This window comes from Lissotriton helveticus, chromosome 3_1, assembly GCF_964261635.1.
Source record: "Lissotriton helveticus chromosome 3_1, aLisHel1.1, whole genome shotgun sequence".
In the NCBI taxonomy this organism is placed as follows: Eukaryota; Metazoa; Chordata; class Amphibia; order Caudata; family Salamandridae; genus Lissotriton; species Lissotriton helveticus.
The window spans coordinates 2,068,763,229-2,068,783,208 of NC_136061.1; the positions used below are offsets into that span (position 1 = coordinate 2,068,763,229).

The 19,980-nt window shown below is 51.0% G+C and overlaps 2 protein-coding genes and 1 long non-coding RNA gene across 3 annotated transcripts in view; 1 reads left to right on the forward strand and 2 right to left on the reverse strand.

The window, feature by feature from the left end:
• The window catches only part of ABHD2 (abhydrolase domain containing 2, acylglycerol lipase), a 420,974-nt gene that overhangs the window by 108,234 nt on the left and 292,760 nt on the right, over positions 1-19,980 (forward strand). The gene's annotated exons all lie outside the window — the stretch shown is intronic.
• LOC144824102 (uncharacterized) overlaps positions 408-19,980 on the reverse strand; it is a 367,849-nt gene continuing 348,276 nt past the window's right edge. The window contains exon 3 of the long non-coding RNA XR_013608899.1: positions 408-625. This is a non-coding gene — a long non-coding RNA (uncharacterized LOC144824102). The remainder of the gene's footprint in view (positions 626-19,980) is intronic.
• LOC144824100 (uncharacterized) lies at positions 520-5,972 on the reverse strand. The gene is made up of 2 exons (XM_078683195.1): positions 3,629-5,972; positions 520-3,571 (listed from the first exon to the last, which is right to left on the reverse strand). Exon 2 carries the CDS (start codon positions 3,410-3,412, stop codon positions 1,703-1,705), a length of 1,710 nt encoding a protein of 569 aa, XP_078539321.1. The 5' UTR covers positions 3,413-3,571; positions 3,629-5,972; the 3' UTR covers positions 520-1,702.

Sequence of the window (19,980 nt, forward strand, 5' to 3'; positions counted from 1 at the left end):
AAAACAAACAGTTCATCAGTCTTTCCTTAATGTCCAGATGGAATCCAAAATAGTCCTTCATCTGTGCCTGGATTCCCTCTTTCTTTGTGCAAATCGTGCCATAAGTTTCATTCCTTGTGCTCTGAATAACTGTATTGCTCGTTTGAGGACCTCCATGAAACACCACCGTGCGGACAATAGGTTGAATGGGAGTTTGGTGAACTTGAAAACCTGGCACCGGGACCGGAATTGCAGAAATCTGAAATTGGGGAGGAGATAAGCGTCTTTCAGGTCCAGACGCATCATCCAGTCTGGTGCAAGCAAGACATCCCTGAGGAGATGAATGAAAAATTTCCTAGCTAACGTACAGGAAGGTTTCAATTCTATTAAGGAGGCGGAGGCGAGAATTAGGCTGTCACTTTCTCCCTTTATTGTACTCCAGCAGCCATTAAAAGTATCAACATTCATAAACAAACTACATTTCCCATGAGCATCAGGGAAAATGGAAACAAAAGATGTCCCGGTCACTGTCCAATCCCAGGTCAGGGCTCCTCATATCTTCTTCTGCTGGCGCTCTATCCTCCTCTTTCTTCCTGCGACACTGCCACAGTCCTTCGTCTGCTATTCTGTTTGCCCGCCTCGGAACCTACGGTACAAGAAGACTAAGTAAGGCACCAGGAAGTAAACTTCCAATCAAATCAGTTAGCATCACTGTGCAAGTCCATCGACATAAGAACATCGTAGCATCACTGAGCAAGTCAATCGACCATAGGAACGTCATAGCCTACAACAGCATATTAGGGAACTGTATCATAAAGATTTTACTTACCGTCCCAACGCAGCTATTCTGGGAGGGTTCGAATGAAGACAGGGTGGGCTAATCCTCGCCTCCGCCTCCTTAATAGAATTGAAACTTTCCTGTACGTTAGCTAGGAAATTTTTCATTCTATGTCAGGAGCGGAGGCTTCTGATTAGGCTAGTTCAAAGCTTATTCACCACCAAGGAAGCCAGAGACACTACTGGCTTAAAGTAAAATCTTTTGAAGGTGGAGTCTGCAGACCAGTCTGCAGCTTTCAGAATGTCCTCCAGTCGAGCCCCCAGGGAAAAGGCTTTAGACGCCATTGCCCCTCTCAAAGAATGGGCCCCAAACTGGGAAATATGAATACCAGCTTCCTGCATAACCCAGCGCACCCACCGCGCAATAGTAGGGGATGAAACCGCCCTGTGTGGTTTAGTAAGAGCAATGAACAACTGTTTGATCACCTGTGGGCCTATATCAATCGTCGCCACTTCATAGGCCTTTAGTGCCCTAACCACACATAACTTCGGGACATCCGGGAATGCAGGATACGAGATAGAACGTGAATCGCCCTTGGTACGTCTGGAAATATGGAAGGTAATTCCATCCGGGGTCAAGACACGACCTGTAAGGTCCAAGGCTCTCACATCTGAGACTCTGCGACACGAAATCAGACATAGCAACATCGCTAACTTAGCTGAAATCTGTTTCCTCGACAGGTATTTATTGGATGGCCACTCCCGAAACAAGTTAAGGACCTTATTTACATCCCACAAAACTGAATAGCGAGGTTCCGGAGGAACTGATAACCTAATTCCCCCGCAGCAGTTTGCAAACCAGAGGGTGTTCTCCTATCGGGTGGTTATCCAGCGGGGTATGACCTGCCGAGATGGCTGACCTGACGGTATTGATTGACCTGTACGCCTAACCTTCCTTTGCCAGAGAGGGTAAGAAATTAAGGACGTGGACAATGTCTGCCCCCATTGGATCAACCTGTTGTCGCAGACACCAACCACTCCACCGAGACCATGCTGATCGGTACCGCTTGTTGGTACTGTCTGCCCATGATTTGGCCAACAGCGTGGCAGCGTCCTCCGAAAGTCCCGGCACTTGGGAGCGTTGCCTGTAAACCGCCAGGCCATCAGACACAGGTTGCCTGTGGCCAGGAGGTGGTGAGGATCCCCTTGAGGATTCCTGAGGAGATCTGTAACGTGGGGTAGAGGGATTGGAAAATCCCAGGAAAGTTCCATAAGAACTGGAAACCAGGCTTGCGATCTCCAGATCGGGGTGATCACCACCAGATCCGCCTGCTGTCTCCTCACCTGGGTTGACACTCTCATGATCATCGCAAAGGGGGGAAACGCATAGCCCCTCTCTTTGCTCCAATCCTGCAGAAATGCATCCACTGCCGTTGCTTCCGGGTCCGGCCGCCAACTGAAATAGCGCTCCAGCTGGGCGTCCAGACGGGAAGCAAAAAGGTCCACTGAAAACGGACCCCATCTGTTCCCGATCGTCTCGAACACATCGGGGCGAAGTTGCCATAAGCAGGCGTCCCTCCAGTGGCGAGACCACCAGTCCGCCACTCGGTTGGCTGAGCCGGGAAGGTGCTCCGCCGACAGGGATATCTCGTTGGACAGGCAATACTCCCATAGAGTCCGGGCAAGGTCGGACAAAGCCCTGGACCTGGTTCCTCCAAGGTGGTTGATGTAGCGCACCGCCGCCACATTGTCCATCTTCAGAAGGACACAGCACTGAATCCTGTCTTTCGTCCAACACCTCACCGCAAACGAACCTGCCATCAACTCCAGACAGTTGATGTGGAGGTCCTTCTCTGCGGATGACCATACTCCGCCTGTAGAAACAGCGCCGCAACGCGCTCCCCAGCCCAGGCCGCTGGCATCTGATTCTATCACCAAATCCGGCTTGGAACCGAAGATCGCCCGTCCGTTCCAAGCGTCCATATGTTCGATCCACCATCGAAGCTCCGTCCTTGCCTCTTCCGTGAGGGGGACGACCTGGGAGTAGGTAAGGCCCTTGCGGAGGTGAAAAGCTTTGAGGCGTTGAAGGGCCCGGGAATATCGCTTGAATGGACGACGATAAGAGACCTACAACCCTGGCCAGGTGCCGTAACAGGATCGTCGGATGTGCCAGAGTTAGTCTCAACTCGTGCCTGATCTTGGACAATTTCCGAGAAGGCAGGGATACGGTGGCTTCTACTGAGTCTATTAGAAAACCCAGAAACTGCATCTTCCGCGATGGGAGAAGGTCCGATTTGGCTTGGTTGACTATGAACCCCAAGGACTCCAGAAGGTTGACCGCCCTTTGAAGGTGGACTAGCAGCTTCTGCGGACATTGATTCAGGAGGAGCATGTCGTCCAGATAAATTATAAGACGGATGCCCTCCGTGCGCAAGCGTTCCACCACCGGCTTCAGCACCTTGGTAAAACACCACGGAGCAGACGACAGTCCGAAAGGAAGGGAGGCAAACTCGTAAACCTGTTGACCCCACTGAAACTGAAGAAAACGCCTGTGGGGAGCGAAGATGGGAATCGTGAGGTAGGCATCCTTCAGGTCCAGCCGGACCATCCAGTCCCCCTCCTGAAGTAGATCCCGCAGGAGGTGAATCCCCTCCATCTTGAAATGGCGGTAGATAAGCCAGCCATTGAACTCCTTGAGATTTATCACTGGGCGATAGCCCCCGTCCTGCTTCTCCACAAGAAAAAGATTGCTGAGGAATCCTCGAGGGTGCAGCTCCGTCTGCACAATAGCCCCTTTCTGTAGGAGGTCCGCGACCTCTTTGTCTATCAGGGAGTATTGGTCCGGCGTGAAGCCGATAGGTCTGGGACGAACGGATTGCCTGGGGAGTCCCGAGTACTCTATTTGGAACCCTCCGACGGTCTGTAAGACCCAGGCGTCGGAGGTGAGCGAAGACCATGCCTGAAGAAAAAACCAGAGTCTGCCCCCCACTTTCAGGCCCTTCACATTTTGAAGTCTCACCTTTGTGATTATTGTAGCCGCCGTCTCCTCTTCCTCTTCCACCGCGGCGGCGGGGATAACCTCTGGTCTGGTAGAAGTTTCCGAACTCGTCAGGATCCTGGTATTGACCCCTGTGAGAGTCGCCCTGCTTGTAGGAGCCTCTGTTATAGGGTCTGCCAGACGAGCTGCCCCTTCCTCAACTGGCTGCACCAAAAACACGTGGTGTGAAGATTCGTTTCACGGACGTCTGGGCCTTGTCCAGAGAATTAAAGGTATTTACAAATTTACCCAGTTCCTTGACAAACGGGTCCCCGAAGAGGTTACCCTCCGCCATCGGACCCGCTTCAGATGTGGCTAGTTCCCCCAACTTCGGGCCTATCTTAATCAAAATAGATCTCCTACTCTCTGTAGAAATGGCTACATTCGCGTTCCCCAGGAAAATAATCGCCCTTTGCGCCCAACCGGAAAGGGTCTCCGTGGAAATCGGGGATCCCGAGGCCTTGGCGTCTTCGGCCATGTCTAAGATTTTTGCCAAAGGCCCCGCCGTGTCCAAGAGTTTATCTTGGCAGGCCGTCCAAGATCGGTCTATGCCCTTCTTGGGGTCCTTCACAAACTTTGTGAGGAAGGTGGACATTTTGGGGTCAATCTCTGGGGTAACCGTAACCTTACCCTCCAAGGTGGGGCGCGGGCACTCTGCCGGAAGACAACTACGCACCTCCTGGTCCAAAGGCTTACTAAGCCTGGCCGTCATGTAGGCTGCCACCTTGGGAGCGGGAACCCAGTGCGATGAGCGCGGGTGGAGCAACTCGTCCGGGTTGAGCATGTCTGAACTTGGGTCGGAGCTTGACGCCTGAGTGGGATGGGCGGGAAACCACGAACGCTCTGGTTCCCCATCCGAGGTTTGGGGTGACTCGTCTGGGTCGACGGTGGTAGCATCGTCCTGACCCCCCACCCCCCCACGTCTGCACTCGGCGCCTCCTTTGAGGTCGAAGGGGTATCAGCAGTCTTAGCGTCTAAGAAAGCCATTTTTAAGCGCGAGAAGGCGTCAGAGTCCACCCCGCCGTCCTCCGAGCGCTTTCTCTTGGGATCTGTGGTACTCGCCGATGGTTGGTCCGACGGTAAGGGGTCCGTTTGTCCTGAAAGGTCTGCCCCTTGCCCGAGGGATTGGCGCTGCGCCTGAAGCTGATCTATCTTTTTCTCTAGGGGGGCCACCACCCGCGTCACTGCCTTCCAAATGGAGGAATCCATAACTTGGCAGAAATGGTCATCTACCGGCAAGTACATGACCTGCTGCTCTTCCTCCTTCTCATAATACTCCTCATATTCCATAGCGCTTCTGTGCAACAGCAAGAAGCCAAGTCAATTAGGGGGTTATAACGGGACAGAGCCCTGAGAGATGTATCTTCCCACCACAGCGGGGTAAGTATCAATGAAACTGGGACCACACAGCCTCTGCTGGATGTATGACATTACAACGCATGCATTTACATCGCATGCCTTTACAACGCAAGTATTACAACGCAGTCCATTACAACGCATAGTGCTTTGGGGTGCTGGATAGTGAATAGTTTAATTTACTATTCCAACTCCAGTCCCCGTGGACACTAGGGAAGGTTATTGGATAGTAAACCTATTCCCTATCCTATAGCGCCCCCCAGAGCAATGCATTGTAATAGTTTGCGTTGTAATGGTTGCGTTGTAAAGGCTCTGCGATGTAAAAGTTGCGTTGTAAAGGTTGTTTACAGCCTCTGCTATGAGGCACTGAGAGGAAGCCTGCCTGGGCCGGTCCCGAAATCACACTAAATATCCTACCCGCCTCGTGGGTGTTCAGGCTCCAGGCAGGGGCTCTGAAAATAATATCATAGCCTTAGCGCTGCCAAATTAGCAAGACAATCACACCCGTCCTCCCCCGCGGTGCACGAGTCAGTTAAGCCGCTTCTCCCGACGCGAGCACGAAGCGGAACTCAACGACTCGCGCCCGGAGGGGGGTAAAGCTCCTCGGAGCGGCAGCGAAGGACGCGCGGTCCCCTAGCGGCAGGAGGCCGCCTGCGCACAGAGCCTGAGATCACAACCGCGAAAGGAGCGGAGAATGCTCCCGTGGCACACACACAGTCACTGCCTCAATCCCCCAGGGGGAAAAACATCTGCGCGCTAGCCTGCGCGACCCTGTGCATTGCAATAACGAAATCTTTAACAATATAGATTCAGTCAGAAAAAAGGTAAAGAAACACTCATCTGTATGCTGCTGGAGCAGCGAAGAAAGAGGAGGATAGAGCGCCAGCAGAGGAAGATATGAGGAGCCCTGACCTGGGATTGGACAGTGACCGGGACAGCTTTGGTTTCCATTTTCCCTGATGCTCATGGGAAATGTAGTTTGTGTATGAATGTTGATACTTTTTTTGTTCAAATCTGTTTTTATTGTGAACACAGCGGTAAGCCTACAACCCCTCATCGGGGCCGGCCGCGCAGATAGAAACCAATAATAGGAGTAGGTAGCCACGTGGGGTGGAATTCTTAAACACAGCGCCTTGCCTACAACCCCCAAGGGGCCGGCCGCGTGGCCTAAGGGAGTAGAAAGCAAGAGGTGGCCATGTGCTGGCAGTGTGCCTTAGTACGGGGGAGGCGCGTATGGAAAGGAGAGCAGCGGTGTCACATTAACAAAGGCCCAACAGGGGCCAAACTGCCCCAAAAAGGGGGACGAAAGCCAGAGTGGCAAGACAAGGAAAAAGAGAAAGTCGGAAGAGGAAAAGCAGGGGAGAGGTGGAGAGGGGTCAGGGAGGTGTATCTGCGGTCGCCCACAAGAGGCAGAAGACGGGGAAGTGACTATGAGCCTAGTCTACCTGGGTCGGCGGGGAGGAGGGCATCCTCGAACAATTGCAAAGCGCGAAGCCTGGGAGGCATGCGGCGGGCATATCTTATGGAGCACAGGTGACGCACGAGGGGTTCCCACACTGCCTTGAATCGCACCCCCCTTGATTGTATCCGTGCCGTGAGCAGCTCCATGGTCAGGACCTGCCAGAGGCGCACAAACCAGGAGGCTATCGGCGGTGCTTCAGTCCGCTTCCAATATAGTGCAATGAGTTGTTTGGCAGCGCCTAGCATGTGGAGGGTGAGGATCCAGTCGCTGCGCGTGAGTGCTTTAAGTGTGGGGGGTCGTATACCCAGCAATAGTGTGCAAACCTCCTCAGGGAGGGGAAAACCCAACACCTCTTTAATGTGACTGAGGACCTCCTTCCAAAAGACAGCCAGGGCAGGACACGACCACCAGATGTGTATGAAATCGCCAGTCGCAGTGCCGCACCTCCAGCACAGCGGTGAGGAGGCAGGGAACATTTTGCTCAGACGCAGGGGGGTGTAGTACCATTGTGTTAACATCTTGTATGCATTTTCCCTCTGCGGGATGCTGCGGTAGGATTTGGGGATGTCATTCCAGAGCCTAGACCACTGAGATGGCGTGATCTCAGTGCCAGTTGCCGTCTGCCACTGCCTTTGGTAGGGATGCGCAGGCGGAGTGGTGGGATGCTGCAAGATGTTGTAGATTTGGGAGATGAGTCGTTTCAGTCCCCCGAGGGAGCGTGCCAACTTTTCAAATGGAGTGTGTGCCCTGGAGGCGGCCTGATGCATGCCATCTCCCGAAGTCCAGTGGCGCAGCTGCGCGTACTGCAGGCTAGCAGTCGAGGGGAGGTTAAACTCCTCTTTGCAGTCCAGCCACGATTTAGGCGACCCGCAAAGAAAAAGATCCCCTGCAACTCTGCAGTCTCCTAGAGTCCAGCTCTCGAACGCCCGGGTCTGAGCAGCAGGGGGAAAGTGCGGATTGCCGGCAATGGGGGTATGCGGAGAGGGGAACGTGGTCAGCCCTTTGGACACTGCCACTCTGTCCCATACTTCGAGAACCGTCCTCGTGGGGACCGCCATGTACGCACTTCTGGAGCGCGCCACCCGCGGCAACCAGGGCAGGTCCCATATGGTGCGCCCCGTAACCATTCGGTCCATGTGGAACCAGTGCTTGTCGCTTTCGCGTGCACCCCATTCTATCACGAACCGGAGATGCGCCGCCCAGTAGTAGTGGAGAAGATTCGGGCAGGCTAGGCCGCCCCTGTCCCTCGGCTCCATGAGGACTTTTTGTGAGAACCGGGGTCGTTTGCCTCCCCATATGAAAGACGTGAGGTCGCGTTGGAGGGTCTTGATGCAGTGAGTCGGTATCGGGGTGGGGAGGCACTGGAAGACATATAGAATGCGGGGGAGGATCGACATCTTGACCGCGTTTAGCCGCCCTAACCAGGAGACCATCAAGGGTTTCCATTTCCGCAGGTCCGCCAGGACATCCTTCCGGCAAGCAGCCCAGTTTTTTGAGGACCACGAGTCGAGGCGAGGAGTGAGGTCCAGACCCAGATATTTGATGTGGTCATCCGCCCAACGGTAAGGCGTGTCCTCCCTCAGCAGGCAGACCTCTTCCTCGGGGATGGTGAGGTTAAGTGCCCAAGATTTGGTGTGGTTAATTTTAAGGCCAGACGCCCGCTCGAACAGTGCGAGGGCGTCGTGTACCGCTGGGAGCGAGACTCGAGGGTTCGTGAGAGTGAGGATCAGGTCGTCCGCAAACAGCGCTACTTTGTTAGCACGCCCCCCGTGGGGGATGCCATGGATGTCAGGGGTACGCCTAATCAACTCCGCCAGCGGCTCGACCGCCAGGGCGAACAGGAGCGGCGAGAGCGGGCATCCCTGCCTCGTACCCCTGTGGATCGAGAGCGGTGGTGACAGTTGGCCGTTGACCCGGATTCTAGCTTGCGGTCCAATGTAAGGGGCCATGCACCTGGAGATCATGGTAGGACCAAGGCCCAGCTTCTCAAGGACTGCCCTCAGGAAGGTCCAGTCGACCCGGTCGAAGGCCTTTTCCGCGTCTAGCGAGAGGAGGCAGGCCGGGATTTTCCAATGGTGGACCTTTCCTACCAAGTGTGCCAACCTGCGAACATTATCGGCCCCCTGGCGGTCTCGTATAAAACCCACCTGGTCCGGGTTCACCAGGCCCGGCATATGTGGATCCAGCCGCTTGGCCAGGATCTTAGTATAAATCTTAAGATCAGTGTTAAGGAGGGCGATGGGGCGATAAGAAGCACACAAGTCGGGGTCCTTCCCAGGTTTGGGGATCAAGGCTATTTCCGCCATGCCCATATCGGGGGACGGGCCGGTAGCATCAGAGAAGGATCCATAAAGGCGCAATAGATGTGGGCGGAGCTGAGTCAGGAACAGGCGATAGAAGGCCAACGGCAGGCCATCCGGCCCCGGGGTTTTCCCCACGGGGAGGTCCCCTATGGCCTCTGTCACTTCCTCTTCCCGCAGGGGGTCCTCCATCGTGGCTGCACACGCCGGGGACAGTGGGGAACCCTCAAAGTCCGCGAGCACGGCCTCCCGCGCCTCCGCAGAAGTGGGTGCCTCGGCGTAGAGCGAGGAGTAATACTCAAGGAACGCGTCCTGTTTGGCCCTCTCAGAGGTGACACAAGTGCCATCCTGCCGCCTGACATTAGCGATGTGGGCCCTAGCGGCTCGCGCCCGCAGTCTGCCTGCCAGCAGGCGACCCACTTTGTCCCCACCCTCATAGTACCGTTGCTTGAGCGCCAGCAAGGAGAATTCCGCCTTGTTAGTGCGCAGTGCACGAAGTTGTCCCCTAAGGTTGGCAAGGGCTCTCTTAGTCGCCCGAGTGGGGGCGTCTCGATCCTGGGCCTCCGCCAGCTTGATCTCGCTGGCCAGGTCTGTTTCCAACTTGAACACCTCTTTCCTCCGTGCCGCCGCCAAGGAAGTGATGTGGCCCCGAATGGTGGCCTTGAAGGCGTCCCACACTGTGTGAAAGGGCATGTCGGGGGTGTCGTTAACGGTGAAATACGAGTCTATGGCGTCACGGATGCTGGCAACGTCGTCCGGGTCTCGAAGGACTCCCGGCGGGAGCACCCACCTTCGTTCGCGAGCGGCCCGAGCCTGGGGGTCCTGCAGTAACAGCTCCACGTGGGCGTGGTCCGACACGGAGATGTCGGATATAGCAGCTGCTAAGGAGTCTCGGGTCAGTTCAAGAGAGGTAAACAGATAGTCGATACGGGAGTACGTCCGGTGGGAATGCGAGTAAAAGGAGTAATCTCGGGACCCCGGGTTATGGTAGCGCCATATGTCCACGAGGCCCAGGTCCAGAAGCTGCGTCTTGAGGGTAGAAGACATCGCTCCCGCGCCGTTAAAGGGGGCGCCCGCGCGGTCCAGCTCGGGGTCCCAAACAAGATTGAAATCACCGCCCAGTATTGTATTAGCGGCGCCCAGTGGGAAGTGTTCCCGCAATAATGTCTGGAGGTACTTGTCCTGCGACTGGTTGGGTGCGTACACACACCCCAGAGTGAACTGTGTACTGCCTATCTGTACCGTGGTTCGGAGGAAGCGCCCATCAGTGCTTTTAAAGGGTTTCACGGGTCCCCGCCTAATGCCAGCCCTACAGAGGATCGCCACCCCCGCTGTCTTGGTGTCAGAGGATGCCCAGAACTGTGTGGGGTACCTAGGGTGTGTCATGCGTTTGACGTCTCCCCTGAGGAGGTGTGTCTCCTGGAGGAGAACAATGTCGGGGGAGTGGTGCAGGAGATAGCGCCATACCTGACTTCGCTTGTTGGGAGAGTTGAGCCCCTTGACGTTAAGGGAAAGGACCTTCAAGGGCGCAGGGATGTTTGCTGTCATAGTGCTAAGGGGGTTTGGAGTCGCACAGATCCCGGCCTAGTAGACCTCCCCTCGAGCGGGACAGCAGAAGCGGTAACCCGTCGCAAGCGCGGCAACTCCCGCAGGACCCACCCTGCCACCCCTCCGCAAGCGCGGGGAAGGAACAGGAAGAGGGGGATGTGTAAGGGGGAAGTAGGAAGAGAGGAGAGAAAGAAAGAAGAAAAGGTGCAGAGGGGGAAGAGAACCAAATCAGGCCAACGGGCCCAGTGTACAGTGTCCCAGGCATCGGACATCCTCCACCCGAGGGTTAGGATGAACTCAGGAATGTCACTTCCTACGGGACAAAGGGAGGGAGCGGAGATCTGGGAAGGTAGTGTTCAAACAAGACGTCTCAGAGCCCGCCTACCCCGCTGCTTCAAGGTAGTTCGGGGGGTTGCGCCGGGTCGTGGGGTCCATTCGGCCCGGTCAGGCACCCACAGGGCGCTGGAGCTCGGCGATGCGGTGCTCGGCCTGGAAGAAGCAAAAGGTGGTGTCCATGTCTAGGGCAGTGGGGTCAGGCCACCGTGATGGAAGAGGGTGAGACCAAGCGCCCAGTCGGCAAGCAAACGCCCAGGGTAGCACGGGACACAACAGCAGCGATCAGCAGCCATCCGGCGTTGAGGGGCGATCCCCACCCTCCGAGCCAGAAGCGAGGAGCTGGGAGGCCTGCCCCTCGCGGTCGCCCTCAAGGGAGCGGATGTGGGCGATGATGTCCTGCTTGGCCTGCGAGACAGTGAGTGCGTCCACCGGAGGAGATCGTCGACTTCTGCGCACAGTGGACCATTCCGGGCGTGGAGGTGCCTTCCCCGAGCGGGGAGGACGAGCCGGGCTGTGGTCCGGGGATTCCGGCATGCCTAATAGTTGTGCCGCCTCTCGGTAGGACCGGAGGGCCCTGCGCTTGCCCTCCCATTTGAAGATGAGCGCGAAGGGGTGGCCCCACTGGTACGAAATGTTCAGGGACCGGAGCTTCTCTGTGATCGGACGGAAGACCCTCCGCCTGTGGAGTGTGGTGGGGGCCAGATCCTGGTAGATCTGGATCTTGTGACCCTCGTACTGCAAGTCAGGGTTGTCTCTAGCCGCCTTCAGGATGGCCTCTTTTTCAGTAAAATAATGCAGTCTAGTGACGATGTCGGGAAGGAGGCCCGCTTTCCCTCCCGCTCCAAAGACTCGGTGCGCGCGGTCAAGGCGCGGCGGGGGGGCGTCCTCCTCGCCCCACACCTCTTGCAGGAGTAGGGCCACGTAGGCCATGGTATTAGTCCCCTCTTCTCCGAGTGGCACGCCCCGAATGCGGAGGTTGTTGCGGCGTCCTCTGTTCTCCAAGTCCTCCTGCTTAATCTGGAGCTGGATGTGCTGCTCTTCAAGGGTCGCCACTCTCTGCCAGATCTGCTCCAGGTCCTCGGTGCGGGAATCCACTGTTCGTTCCAGGCCGTCGACCCGGTCGCCAAGGTCGGTGACTTCTCTGCGTAGCTCTGTGACGCACGTATGGACCTCCGTCCTGAGGGATCCAATCTCGGTTTTCAGATCGGCCATGAAGGAGGACATGAAGGCCTGCGTCACCGGGGGGGAGTCAGCCTGCGTTGGGGGTTTCCCCTCGGATGTCGGCGGGGGGCCCCCGGAGGAGGATGGCGAGCCCGCCTTGCCCCACATGGAGGCCACCGACGCCCTCCTGGTCGTCGTGGATGGGGGGTCCGGTCTGTTCCCCTTACCGCGGGTCATGGTCCACTCAGGGCGTCGAAGGGCAGCGGGGGCCTGCTTCTGCCGCTGTGTACAACTCCTGGTCAGCGGCGCGGGGTAGTGCAGGGGGGGGTGTGCTGGCGCCTCGGTGATCCAGCCCAGGTTCCACGGTCAGTAGCACAAGATCCCAGGGCTGGGGTCGGCGGTGCGTTCTCCGACAGGGCACGGGGTGCGTGTAGGCAATTGTTGTCCAGCAGAGATCCGGGCCGTGATGAGGCTTAGCCCGGAAGACAAGGTGGCGCGTAGGCCGGGGAGGCGTCAAGGGCTGCTGGAGTACAATAAAGGGAGAAAGTGACAGCCTAATCAGAATCCTCCGCTCCTGACATAGAATTCCTTCCATCTTGAAGTGGCGGTAGACCAGCCCCTTATTGAAGTTTGGGGATTGATAACTGGCCTGTGACCGCCAGTGGGGTGAATATGCATTTAATGTTGGACTGCGCTTTATCTAATGATGTGAAAGTCACAAATTTGCCCAAGTCTTTTACAAAAGGGTCACCGAACAGTCCCCCTTACGCCACTGCCTCCTCCCCCACTGCCCAATTTGAGAGGACCTCTGGGGAGCCTGACACCTTGGCCTCTTCTGCTTTGTCCAGGAACTTGATCATATGACCAATGGCCTCTAATAGCATGTCTTGGCACGAGCGCCACAACCCATGTATGTCCTTCTAGTGTCTGTCATGTACTTCCCTAAGAAGGTGGCCATTTTTTAATCTACATCGTGGTCGAGGGCAACTTTTCCCTCTATGGTAGGCCGTGAACACCCATCCCAGAGACAGTTTCAGACCTCCTTCTCTAATGGTTTTCGGTGGCGGTTCTCAACAAACGTAACTACTTTGGCCCCCGGGACCCACACAGCTGACCTCGGATGGATTCTGCCATCCGGATCTAACAAATCTGAATCGACTCCCTGAGGGGAAATGGGGTCGGAAGGCCTTAAGAAACTGGCGGTCATTCTCTGAGTCCCCAGGGGAGTCTCCGTCCTGCTGGTCGGGGGTATCCAGGCTCGGGGGAAGAGGGAGCAGGTTCAGGAGGGGCTTCTTGTGGAGCTGCCTTGGCAAAAAAAGCTTGCTAAGGGGTGTAAACATGTGCCTATCTACCACTTCCTCACATTTCTTCTTGGGGGTGGCGGGGCTCCTTCCCTTAGGGCTTCCTGGAGGTTGGGAGGGATTGAGGAGGCTTCTCCGGGCTCCAGCAACGCGCTCTCACCTCCTTTGAATGGGAGAGCAAGACGCACTATGTGAAGCCAGCGAGATGCGGTGCAGCAGTGCCAATTTAGGGCGCAAGAGCCGCACCGCACCAATATTGACAGTTGTGTGAAGAGTGCAAAAGCGGTCCCGCGACCTAACAAGGAATCTGAAAATAAGATCAATTCTAGAAGCGGCTCATCTGAACAAAGACAATTGTGAATAAAACCCTTACAAACCCACACAAAGTTATCTGAGGAAACCCCAGAGAAAAGGGAAAAGAACTTAACTGGCTGATGAGCAGCGAAGAAATAGGAAGCCGAGGCAGAGATGAAGGACTGTTGGGTTCCATGCTGTGGACATTGAAGAAGGACTGATGAACTGTTTGTTTGTTTTCCCTGATGTTCATGGGGAAAGTGCGGTTTGGAAATAATGTATTATGGCGGAGGAGGATAAGCATAATTCACGCCTCCGTTCCTGACAAAGAAGCCCCTGTTTCCCCAAATCCGGTTCACCAGATCGAAGGCATCACGTAAGTCAATGAAGCATCAGAATAATCTGCCTCTTAACTCCACTGACTTCCGCGCTAGGAACTATAGACAGAAACCATGATCTATTGTGGAGTGGGCTCATCTAAAACTCCCTTGTTTTCGGGGTACAATAAGATTTAGCTCCGCCCATACCTCGAGGCTTGTTAAAATTATTTTTGTAAAACCTTTTTCACCGACATCCAGCAGGTTAAATAACCTATAATCCTCAGGAACCTTTGGGTCCCCCTTCTTATTTGCAGGTCTAATGATAGCCCCTTTCCAGTTGTCTGTGAACTGGCCTTTGGCTGACATTCCTTGAAATGCTAGGTGGAAGAATTTGGCCCTCCAATCGGGGCTGGTCTTCACTATAACAGCCAGGAGATTATCCGGGCCTGCTGCTGTAGTCTGTACCAGTGTTGATATGATTTTTTTTATGATTGCCCGACGAGGACTGTGTTCTAAGGTCCTAAGGTCCTCTTCCACTCTGCTCCATCTTGGTTACTGGTCTTACTCCATAGATTTCTTTTAATTATTCAACCATGCATCTTCTACCACCAAACAGTTCATTGCCCCTATTTCCTTGCCTGTACTCATCTATACATACTTACAAAACGTACATCTTTTTTTGTTTCTATTGTTTCCAACAGATTTTCCCAGCATCTCTCTTGGTATGGTCTCTTCGGATCTCTGATCAGTTTATTGTGTTTTCTTAGTATTAAGGAGGCTGTTATAGGACTCATCCAACTACTTCTTAAGTTTTTATGCCCCTTGCCTGATCTGGGCCTTTAGCTTCCAACAGATGTCCTCAAACCGTTCATTTACTTTCCTTGCATTGATCTGGAAGTTTTTCTTCTGCTTCCTGTGGGCATGTAGTTCTACCCTTAAGCAATGTGCTGCCTGACTAATAATGCTTTTGTACCACTTAAAACAGTTTACAGGGTCCAAAGTCAACACTTGGCCCTGCTGGTAATTGGCTAGTTTTTCCAGCATTTCCTCCGAAATCCTAGTGGTGAGACACTTTGGATAACTAATCTGTAGAGGAATGACGGTTTCCCTGGGCCAACTTTCTCCTACAGTTATTTCTATTTTTAGGGGATAATGGTCAGCATTACATGGAAACATTTAATTTTGTATAAGAGCCAGGCATTAAAAAAATATAATCAATAGAGCAGAGTTGTGATTGCTTATTAAATGTCTGGTGAGCAAACTAATCTGGGACCTTCTGGCCATTTACACAGAATAAGCCTTTAGAGCCCAAGAACTTCCAAGTGTAATATCTCGTGTTGCAAGCGCTAGAGAATTTGAGGCAATTTCCTCTTCCTAACTCTTGTGAATTTCAGGTATGCATTGTTTCACCTAAATACAAAGACAGGTGAAATGTACTGCGTGCTGAAGTTCATAGAATAGTAATTCAAAATTAATTATATGGAATGTGCAATCAAATCAAGTCTCAAATATCCTTGTGTTGACTTGGGTAGTTCTTAACCTCTTAGATTAAGTGTTGATTTATTTACAAAATGATTCTTATCTTCATTTCTTGAAATATCCATTGTGAATCTACTTTCTACTACAGAATTCCAGACTTGATGGCGACTCGCATGTTCACATTAGGGAAATATATAGAGTCCTGTAAGCTTCTACTTTTGTGTATTTTTATCTGTGTTTTTGTTTGCTTAAATTCGAAACTTCTCGTGTGATTATCATTACATTGTCTGTTTAGGTTCTCATTATAAAACACCTTTTTGTGTAGGTGCTTAATGTATTTTTGTTCTAGTTACTCAAGTATTATAGTACTGAAATCCAAGTAACTGCACTCTTATTTGACGTTTTTGTATTAGAAAGCTAATTTGACAGAATACCAGTACATTATATGGAGTGGGATTTGCCTGTTTTGATTGCAAACCTAATGGATCCTGTATATCAGAAAATTACGCTTTTTCATTAGATGGCAAATTCAGATGGGCAATTTTATATTCACCCTGCCGTGATCTTCCACTAAAATAGCACAATCGTGAGCAAAGAAAAAAGCTGTACTAAATTTGTTGGAGTTAACGTTTCTGACAGATTGTGTTGGTGATCTACAAAAAGTAACTGACACTAATTCACATATACGCTTACTGTGCATACCGTTAGCATTACATGATCAGCATGCAGTGTTAATAACACATTCTTTACTGTGGCACAAGCTCTTGCTTTCTTTTGTTGAGTGTCACATAGGCAATAACCAGGGCCATTCCAATTATGCAGCACTAGAGGACCAAATTACGGCAAGAAAAGGCTTGATTATGCACATTTTGTGATGGTATGGCGTAATTATTTAGCAATTTTTAGGTATCGCTATCGAGAACCGGCAGTAGAGCATGCACCGTTGCATGCAAGACCCTTGTGTCTGATAATGTGCATGAAACTCGCCCATGACTAACCATTCATTGGCATGATTATCGCTTTTACTTGCTGCCTTCTCATTGGGGTGCAATTGCCATGCGCCACTACCTTTTTTCTTCTATGGCACACAGACCAAGTACAGATTAATTTACTTTGATTAGTGTCCTTTTGCTTCTGATCCACTGCTTGCACTGTGATTCAGTGGCAGATGGTTTCTGTATCTCATTAGCTTATCTCTGCTGCATCGTGGGGCATCTCCTGAGGTTCCAACGCAGTGGTGACGTGTTTGGTTTTTAACCAATGGGTTGAGGGAGAGTTAATTTCTTTAAAGCAATATTTATTCCTGCTTTTCTTCCCTGCCTCATCCACAGTCCTAGATGCGTGTTTCCATGGAACATTGCATCTTCCCCCCCAGCCCTGTTTCTTATTCCCTTCCCTCTTTCAGACAAAAGAGAAAAAAAGCAGTGACGGGCCAGCACTGACTGCTTCTTAGTGGTATTTTAACCACCCCATTAACAAAAACCCGCTCCCCCGTTCTCCATACCCGGCCCCTCCCGGCCTCCTGTTGTTCAGTCCAGCTTTTCCTCCAGCCAATTGGCAAAGCCAATAAATAGCTTCCTGAAGGGCAAGATCCTTTGGCTTTGCCAATGCTTGTTGCTCATGGTTAACACTGTGTAAGCAAAGGTTTCACCTCATGAGTACCAGGTTAACAACCAAATACAGAAATAAGCAGCTGAAATATGCCCAGTCAACTTATGTGAAGGGCCTGTCAACACATGTTGCAATGTTCCCCTCAAACCTGCATTTAATGTACCACAGGAGATGAGAATTGTTTGCTATGTCCATACTTTCATCTATTTGTAGGCTATAATGCTGACTTTTACAAATTCTTTCAATCAACTGTTCATTTATGCTGTCCGACATTTTGTCAGTTCGCTTTTTTACATTGTCAGATAATGCCACTAAATTTCAATCTTTCGCAGCTTTTTCTCCAATAATTGCATTCACCATGGCTTTGGCAGCAGTTACTATTAGTTCTTAAGCATTTGTATGAGGGTTTCCAGTTTTTGCTAGGAGCATGGGCACTTCATATAAAGCTTGCTCTTTATTTTGAAGAATTCTGTCGATTTAGCAGCATGTTCTTTATGCTTAGTTTTCAAGTGTCTTCTTATACGTGTTCTAAACGTGAACATGTGAACCTCATTGATAAATGTTCAACAACGTATCTGCAAAACGTTGTTTTCTTTGGACTTAAATCTCGTTGTTTTAAGCATGATGAACCATCATTGATGTCTTTTATGGCTCTTCACTGAAGTGTAACCAGCGATCCGCTGTTATTATTTCTTTTAGGATACCCAAAATGATCAATCTATTGCAGCACAACATTCGGTTACAGAATCAATTTCTAGCAAAGCTATTTGGCAACACCCATAGTCCTTTACTACTTTTCCTGTTACAGGTTACCCTCATCAGATGCTTCCAGACTACATATGCTCTGATGTTTAGAGATGAAGCAGCATCTGTAAGATTTTAACACTGCTTGAGCACTGGTTTTGTGGAAAAGACAGAGGAGACTAACAAATCATATGGATATGGGTGTAAGCTGAATAAGATTTATTTTCTGTTGCCAGTGTTGTGAGATGGCATAGCATTGCAAGAAACTCCCTCTATTACTCAATTTTACAGTATGTGTATTAAATAAGCAAGCAATGCTTGAAATTGAAATATAGAAGTGCTGGTACTCCATATTCCAGAGCACCTCTTTGATAATGAGCATGGTATTCTCTGATTAAATGTTATGAACTCTCAGAAGTGCTGGATCTCTCCCTTTCAAAATCAATGAGTGCAGATACTCTGTACCCTTAAAGTACCTCTACATTTAAAATACTCCTGGAAGTTTAGTGATACTGTGCAACCAGCGGTGACTGGTGAACATTGACAGTGGTGGGACACAAATAAATGTCCCAGGTTTCCATGAGTGAACAAACTCAACGCTTCAAAGGAAGTCTGCAAGGGGGATCTCACTTGGCAAATTATCAAACAAAAAGTGCAAAGTGGAGCATTATACATAGCATTGAACCAAATATGGGTATTTATAGAATACTACTCCAGTGTTCCACAAAAGAAAGCAGTGCAACATAGCATTACACAGTATGCCTCCAAAACAGATGGCACACAACTGTAGACTGTTTCTTAAAAGTGAGCTATGAAGTATATCTTTTCAAAGTGTGCTATAGAAGCACTGGGCAGCATGGAACTGCAGAAATCTAAAATAGAGCTGCTTGTATTTTACGGATGAGTCGCACAAAACACCGGTAACAACATAAGTGCATAATGTGACACTTAGAGAGCTGGGCAACCATTCACAAGAGTGAAAACAGAGGAATGCATATCAAAAATAGCTGCCAAATTGTCTCTTTTCATAGGTAAAACCATCAGCGGATTGTCACTTTATAGCCAATAGTCAATTGTTTTCTGGGACTCCTTAGTCTAATGACTTAATATTCAACTTGGTAAATATTAGCTTAAATTCGAACATGCAAAGTGTTGTTGGCTAAAATGTCAGGACTTCCTAAGGTGTCACTCTTGAAGTGGGGACAATTGGCTGTTACAAACAAGACAAAGAATATGCTAAACTAAGGCTTAACTTGTTAAAATAAAAAATGTGAGGCCCAGGAAATTACCACAAACTGCCATTGCAACTTCACCACAGGCCCAAATGATATCCAGTTCTAATTCCATAATTCTAAGTTTGAACTGTACACTGCTGGCGTTGTGACCTGCAGCAAGACCCTCCTATCCAGCACACAGATCATATACCGCTCTGTCAATGTTCCTTGGTGCTGACCCACAAAACTCAAGTACGTTCACCACCATTGCCAGCATTCTGCTCGCTTAATTTCTGACATACTGTTGTGTGGCTTGTAATGCACTATGCGAACGGTTAGAGTTCCTGGGTGAAATAAATCACATTATACTGCAGCATTTCATATGCAGTCCTGTCAGGAATATGAGCGCTTTAATTGAGGTCTATTCTGCTTGCCTTCTTGAGGCTGTATCATGACAGACTTTTAAAAAAAACATTTTTATTAATATTTTATCCTGCAAACGCATAAAAGGCATGTCCTGTAGAATCACAGTGTCCCTCTCCGCCCCCCCTTAGCCATCATCGACAATTCACAACCCAACATGTCCCTCATAGTGACCAAAGCCCCCTCCCACCTCCAAATGAAAACATCCTTAAAGTCTCCGACACCCGCCCCATGACGGACTTTTTTGGTGCGGAGCAGAACACCTCTTTTATGCCTTTAAGGGTAATAAGGGAATTACTTTAACTGGATATTTCTTTGAGGGTAGTACTTTATTTTGAGTTGGCACAGCTTTGAAACAGTATACGGAGTTTGCCTCTTTCTATTCTTTAGCTGTGGTGTTTGAAAATAAAACCCTTTCTCAACGATGTCCGGGTAAATGAATTAACTTAATGTCCTGCAGGTGCACAGAACCGTGCAACACAACAAAATCCCATTAAAATAATGTAGCACAAAAGTATAGCAACATAAAAAATTGTTATGCTCACATCTATGAACAGGGCAACATCACTACAGTGGAAGATGTTGGCACTTTGCACATCCATTGCACAATTGTGAGGGGGGTTTATCCATTTCTGGCC